General features: G+C 50.7%; 1 protein-coding gene across 1 annotated transcript; it reads left to right on the forward strand.

Moving 5' to 3' along the window:
- The first annotated feature begins 5 nt into the window (after window positions 1-5).
- Window positions 6-6,344, forward strand: AHSA1 (activator of HSP90 ATPase activity 1). The gene is made up of 9 exons (XM_084632773.1): window positions 6-230; window positions 810-1,000; window positions 1,215-1,297; window positions 1,740-1,857; window positions 2,756-2,844; window positions 3,251-3,385; window positions 4,438-4,539; window positions 5,362-5,413; window positions 5,934-6,344. Exons 1-9 carry the CDS (start codon window positions 151-153, stop codon window positions 6,104-6,106), a joined length of 1,023 nt encoding a protein of 340 aa, XP_084488899.1. The 5' UTR covers window positions 6-150; the 3' UTR covers window positions 6,107-6,344.
- The last annotated feature ends 693 nt before the right edge of the window (window positions 6,345-7,037 follow it).

The following is a 7,037-nucleotide window of genomic DNA, read 5'->3' on the forward strand; positions in this document are numbered from 1 at the left end:
CCCGCCCCGGCCGGACTGTGTCGGGGGACCGGAAGGACTGCGTGCCGGCGGCGGAAGCCGGGAGGCAGCGGCCGGCGGTTCTAGTAGGTTCCATAGGCGGGCGGCGCGGAGGAGCCGGGCTCGGCGGCGGCGGCGCGTCCGGAGGCTCCGATGGCCAAGTGGGGGGAGGGCGACCCGCGCTGGATCGTGGAGCAGCGGGCGGACGCCACCAATGTCAACAACTGGCACTGGTGAGCAGCGGGCGCGGGGGCCTGGCTCCATCGGGCCAGCGAGGCCGGGCGCAGGAGGCCGCTCCGTGCTCGGCAGCGATCGCTGCCTGAGGACGCGCTGGCGGCCCGGCCTGTGCCGGGAGAGGCGCAGGCGGGGGAGGCCGCTCCCGAGCGTGGGGACCCTGCCTGGGGGCAGCACCGCACCTGCCCCGCCGCGTGCACGGCACTGGCGGGCAGCAGAGGCCCCCGCTCAGGGGCGCCCAGTGCCTCGTTGGGGGGCCACGACAAGGGTCGTCACTGAGCACGGCCTGACCCGTCGGTCACGGGGCGCGAGCATCTTGCCCCGAGCCCTTTTCCTCCTGCAGCCTGCCTGAGGGCGGGAGAGTCGGGTTGGGCGGCCAGGTGGGAGAAGGGAAGGGACTGGATCCCCGCAGCAGCAGGCTCAGCGAAGGGAGCCTGGGATGATGCGTGGGACAGGGCATCAGAGACCGGTCTTGATGTAGGGAGGGGAATGTGGAAAGAGATTGGGTGGGTGGAGGTGGGGCGGGGCGCAAAAGCAAAATTTTCCGGAGTGCTCATACACCACTTCAATCTTTACAGGACTGAACGGGATGCTTCTAATTGGTCTACAGAGAAGCTGAAAGTTCTGTTTCTGGCGGTGAGAGTGGAGAATGCGGAGGGGGCCTGTGAAGTGACAGAAGTGAGTAAACTGGATGGAGAAGCATCCATCAACAACCGCAAAGGGAAGCTGATATTTTTCTACGAGTGGAATATCAAGCTGTCATGGACAGGTGAGTCATAGTCTCTGTTTTCTCTCAGGGCAAGGGTCTAGCACAGGATTATGGACAGTGTTTTCCAAGGCTTTCCCAAAAGTGGGTCGGTGGGGATTTGAGAGGAAAGTCACTTTTCTGAGAAATGATATGAGGTTGCCCCTCTGCAGCAGTCAGAACAAGGAAAGCTGAACCAAACAAGCCTTTTTAATCAGAGTATAATTGCTCTCTACAGGCACCTCAAAGTCGGGAGTGAAGTATAAGGGGCATGTGGAGATTCCCAACCTCTCGGATGAAAATGATGTTGATGAAGTTGAGGTAAGCACAGTTATGGCTAATACTGCTGACTGTGCCACTTCATTACCAAAGGGTCTCACAGCACTAAATATTCCCATCTTAACTCTCTAAAGCAGCCCTATAAGGATGTAGCCCATCATTGTTCTTTGGTAGACCACCTAGGTTTATCCTGCACCTCTACCAGATAGGCAGTATATGTTTTAGCTTAAAGAGATCTGGTTTTCAATGCTGATTTTTGTCAGAAGTGGAGCCATAGCAGCTATAGACAGTTGAATAGGTACTGAAATTATTGTGAACGGGTAGCACATGAGGCAACGAGTTACAACAAAGTTATTAAAGCTCCTTCATAGCTTCCTCTGGAAATGCTTTCCAGGTTGAAGCATTAGTTATGATACTAAATCCCATCTTAAAAGGACCATGTGAGTGTGATTTTGTTTACCAGGCCCTTGTCTGTTTTGCTTAGGTCTCCATCAGCCTTGCCAAAGATGAGCCTGACACCAACTTAATGGTCTTGATGAAGCAAGAGGGCACGAAAAAGATCAGGAATGCAATGAGCACTTACATCAGCATGCTCAAAACAGGTACATAACCGTGAGGGAGAAACCCCCCTGCAGCTGCTAAATAGCGACTGGGGGAGAGTTGCTTCCACCTCAGAGTTCTTCAGTGGGAGAAGCAGGAAGCTACAGTAATGGTTACCTTTTCATTGCTGAACTGCAATCAGATGACCCGGAGCAGGAGGCTTCTTTGAAGTCTTTGCAGTAAACTGATCTCCAAGCTTTCTAGCTTAGCTTAGTAACTGTATCCACTTGTACCTCCATTAGCCTGGGGGGATAAACAGACTGGGTGTTCCACGGCACTCTGTAAAGCTAAGCATATCCATAACTGAGTTGAAGCCCAGCTGTTGAGAAGATTATGATGACGGTACAATTGTTCATGTGTAGGTGAAGGAGGAGAGAGACTCTGAGGCAACAGTGACTGACATTACTGTGGTATGGTGGAGTCAGGCTCTCTCTTCTTTCAACTTGTCAAAGAAATATGTGGTGTCTCCTTTTCTATATATAATTGTCATTGACTCCTTTGGGGCACTAGCTGTGTGTCACGTGTTCCTCTTTTCCAGGATACTAACAATACATAGAAACTGTATCTAGTTCCAGCTGGATTTGTGGTGAACTGACAACTTGAGATTTTTGCAGCAGTTGTTTTTATGTAAACCAATCATCTTTTTTGACCACCTGAACGCACTTCCTATAAACAGAATTCAAATCTCCCTGAAATGGGTGGCCGTGCACGCTCAAGGGGTTTGTTGCACTCTTCTCCCAGTTCACATTAGGCACTCAAGTTCTGTTTAGTACAACCTTTCCAGTCATGACCTTAATCCAGGGTCAGGCTTTTCCAGCCTTGTGTGTCCTGCAGCATGTTGAGCAGCTAAAACATTGACCTGATCTTTGCTAGGTTCATTGCATATTTCTGTCTTTCCAGAGTTCACCCAAGGCATGATTTTACCTACAGTAAATGGGGAACAAACAGAGCCAGCTCCTCAGCTGGCAGCTAAGGCAGAAGACCACAAGGTAAAATAAAGCATCCCATCGATGTTCTTGAAGTCCTGGAGAAAGGAGCAGCATGTTAGATGCATCTGATGTGTGTGTGATAGGTCAGGCTGCCTACTTAGACTCTACAGTACCTTCAGCAATGGATGCAGTCTGTGATTGCTTGCCTGGGTATTTGAATTTGCAATGTGGGATGTTCCCTAGCTCAAATCTAGTATAGTCAGTAACAAGGCTGAGTGTTAAAACTTCTTGTTACTCCATGAAGCATGGTAGCTCCTAAACAAATTTTTCCAAGATGCTTATTCCTGTCCTTTAAGTGTGTGATCAACGGCGTTTATTTGAGGGTTCTGGGAAATAAGATGTTTCTAAAGTGCTATGTATGCACAAAGGATACAATTCAACATTGAGCTTCTTAATGTTTCCTTAGACCACTGCTAGTACTGTCACTGCAGCACCTCAGTCTAACCCCGTAGGCATCAAGATTCCCACCTGTAAGATCAGTTTGAAGGACATTTTCTTAACATCTCCGGAGGAGCTCTACAGAATTTTCACTACGCAGGAGGTAAACTAGCATGGTCGGGGAGGTGGGCCCAGAGGAGCTGGGAGTAGTACACTTCTGCATTAGAACAGCTTAGACTCAAGCTGCTCAGGAGTGATTTGGCAGCAGATGCCACCTCTGAGGAATAGAGACCTTCCCACCCACAAACCACTTGGTATTGACTCTCTTGCCAGCTCAGGAGTAGAGGAGGCAGTGTCCTGGCCTCCTGAAAGTAATCTCAAGCACACAGTCTGTTTCTCTCTATGCTCTGGTGGGGGGGCAGGGGTAAGGGGAATGGCATACTAGACAAGGGACTCTACTATATGGACTTAACTGTCTCTGAACAACTTTCCTAGGCTGGCTGCTGTAGATGAGTTAAACCACAGGAACTGCCAATCTACGAGTGTTCGCTCTCCCTGCATGGTTTACAAGGCTGTCGATGCCAGCCTACCTCCAGTCCTCTCTCTTCAGGAAGCAGCCCTAGCGGTGGCATTGCCTATGGCAATAAGCGTGTGGGGTCTCTGTAGGCCCCAGTACCCAGTTCTGTTTCTGGAAAATCACATCCCGCTTCCTGAGAGCCAGGCTTTAATTGGGGATCATCAGATCACATGAGAATGTCTTGGAGTAATGTAAAATGCACTTAGGAGAAACTGTTAGAAAGGGCACAGTGAGAGTTAGGGGGCCCTCTATAGATCTGGCATGGCCCCCATCCTGTGAGAAGCAGGGAAAACACTTTGTTAATGGGGTGCTGGCATTACATGCCTCAGGGCTCAAATCCTGCTTTCCTGGCTCTGAGGGAGCTTTTCCTTGGTCCACATCCCCATGGAGCTCTTCAGAAATGGGCTAGAAAGTGGAGACACTGCTCCATCCCCATCCTCAAAATGCAGACCCTAAGCTTTCAGCCAAGCGCTTGTTCCAGAGAGCTCGGTGCTCTTGTGCTGGGGTGGGAGACATTCAGCAGCAGCAGCAACTCCCCTGCCAACAGGTTTGAGTCCCTGGCGCAGGTTATGAGGAGAAGGTTGTGGTGCTTCCAGTCACATGAGTCCTGCAATGTCACAAGGCCTGTCTCTCTGCAGATGGTCCAGGCTTTCACCCATGCGCCGGCAATCATAGAGGCTGATAAAGGAGGGAAGTTCCACTTGCTAGATGGCAGTGTCAGCGGCAAGTTCATTGATCTAGTGAGTACCAGCTGGTGCAACTGTATCTTGTTCAGAAGGAGCCTTGGTGGCCAAGTTACACCTTCCCTGCAGTCTTTTATCCGTCTGCTCTGTACCTCATCTCTACAGCCCTGCGTGGATACAAAAATTTGGATCCACGTCTGATCTGTAAAGATGGTAAACAATACAACCGCATCCACAGATGCAGATGTCCGTGGATTTGCAGGGCTCTACTCGCCTCCTTAACTATCTTCCTGATTGAAACGCCTTCCCTTGTGACTGCCATTCTCCTACAGTCACCCTTGTTGATGAAGGTCGTCTTCATTTCTGGGAGCTGGGAGATCTGGCTTCTATTCCTGGCTCTGTGTGACTTTGGGCAAGTTCGAGTCCAAGGTCAAGTCATTCTGCCTCTGTCTCTTCTCCCACTCATTGTCTGTTTAGTTTGCAAGCTCTTTGTGGCAGGGACTCTGTCTCATTATATTAGTACAGCTCCCAGCATAATGGGCCTTAGATCTTAGGGCCTCATTATGGTAACACCTAATAGAGCATTCAGAACTCGATCCCCATAAGGATTGTATATGGTGGGGAGAATACTTTGAATCAGTGTTGCCGTAGCAATAGTGTCTCTTCTCCCCTCAGTGCTTCAGCCTAACGGGGCCCAGCGTTCACATAACAGGATATAGGGACTCTAAGAGTCCCTCTCCCTCTAGTTTTGCTTTCTGTGAGTCTCTGAAGTGAGTCTGATGCTTTGGATCATGCTCAGTTCTGAGCATTGGCTAACATGGAATGGAGCGGGATTAGCAGGGCAAACGGCTGCCTGTTTATTCCTTTCTCTTTACCTAGGTCCCCGAGAAGCAGATTGTTATGAAGTGGAGATTTAAATCTTGGCCATCTGGTAGGTAGCCTGAAGAACCAGACTACAGAGTTCCAGCCCTTGTCTGTAACTGAATGAATCCTGCCATGGCTGCACATTGGCTGGTTTGACTGGAGGGGGGCGGTTCTCTAGGTTGCACTAGTATCTGCTTGGTGATCGTAACACCCCACAGTAACCCCAGGCCTCTCCCAGTTGAGTGAGTCCGGATGCTGTGTTGCTTCCTGGGCAGATGGACGGACTGGGAACACTGCAGCAGCACCATGCTCTGCCTCAAGGCTGTCTGCTGCAACCCCTTTGGCAGTCTTGCAAGCAGTGTTGAGGGGGACACTCCCTCCTCCTGGAAGGAAAGCAAGTGTCGTACAAGACATGAGGGAAGGGGTGTGCACCAGGGGAAGGTTTTGGGAGGGATTCCGTGCCCTCTGGTGATGGGACAGGTGTGCTGCTCTTACCAGCAGTGTTGGGTGAGGATGTGGCTGTGCTGTCCAGGGTTTGTGCCTTATTGCATGGTGCTGATGGGGAGATTTTCCTTTGGCTCTTCTAGGGCACTTTGCAACTGTTACCTTGAACTTCACTGATAAAGGCGGCGAGACAGAAGTGCGCTTGGAGGGGAAGGGCATCCCTTCCAGTGAGGAGGAGAGAACAAAGCAAGGGTGGCAGCACTACTACTTTGAGGGCATTAAACAGACGTTTGGCTACGGTGCCCGCTTGTTTTAACCGCGGCTGTCGGAGAGAGTCTCTGTCCGAAGATTCTGCCGTGTGGACTGATTGCTTCTCGTCTGTCCCTTTTTTGGTGCCGCTGCTGTGAAGAGCAGGACGAGGAAGGCCGCTGAGCAGCACTGCTTGTAGCCCCTTACTGCTCTGTGCATGTCTCCTGCTACAGGGGAGTCAATGAGGGGTTCTCTTACATGTACATACTTTTATTGCTAAATAAACGTAACTTAAAAAAAAAACAAAGGGAGGTTCTTACAGGCTCTGATCTCACACTCAATTGAATCTGGAAGGGTGCTGCTCATGGAGATGAGCACCAGCCTCAACAGGAGTTACTAGTTTGTGCTTTAGCAAAGGGGATCAACCTCACAGCAAGTGTACAGTATTAGCTTAAGGCAGCAAGTTTCAGAGAGTCCACTGATCCCCTAGGCCTGCTACTGGTAAACAGCAATGGACCAAATGCCAGGGAGAGAATGTTTAAAAACCCTCCTGTTTCCTCTTCAGGAAACCCCTCCCTGCATACAGTCCCAGCCTAGTCTCACCAACTCACTAGGCTGGCCTGCTTCGTGAGAATGGACATCACTTACTGTCCAAGAAAATCAGTAACTCTCCAGCTCTTCCAAACCACACCTAGGAAAACTTCCCCCTCAAAGAGAGGACAGGGAATGGGCATGGAGCCTAGGCCAAAGCAAACTGCTGGCTCTAGCACTGGTGTTTGGGGAGCAGTGAGGTAGGGCCTCTTCCCAAGGGGATACCATGAAGGGGCAATGGCCCAGGCTGAACCCCACTTGCTCTGCTAATTCTAGGGGTGGGGAAGAGAGTACTTACGGCCTGTGGGTTTTAACTCTGGCATGAGTCAGGAAACTGAAGGCCTCTTTTTGCCTCAGAACAGGGTGAGCTTCTCCCATATGCCATCTACTGCCAACACTACTTCCCC

Source organism: Lepidochelys olivacea (assembly GCF_965140295.1).
Source record: "Lepidochelys olivacea isolate rLepOli2 genome assembly, chromosome: 6".
NCBI lineage: Eukaryota > Metazoa > Chordata > Testudines > Cheloniidae > Lepidochelys > Lepidochelys olivacea.

What these genes read in the sequence shown, in the direction of transcription:
- AHSA1 (XM_084632773.1), top strand. Translation starts at nt 151, where the DNA reads ATGGCCAAGTGGGGGGAGGGCGACCCGCGCTGGATCGTGGAGCAGCGG. An exon ending in ATGATGTTGATGAAGTTGAG is followed by an intron (nt 1,298 to 1,739) that starts GTAAGCACAGTT and finishes TGTTTTGCTTAG; the next exon opens with GTCTCCATCAGCCTTGCCAA. An exon ending in ATTTAAATCTTGGCCATCTG is followed by an intron (nt 5,414 to 5,933) that starts GTAGGTAGCCTG and finishes TGGCTCTTCTAG; the next exon opens with GGCACTTTGCAACTGTTACC.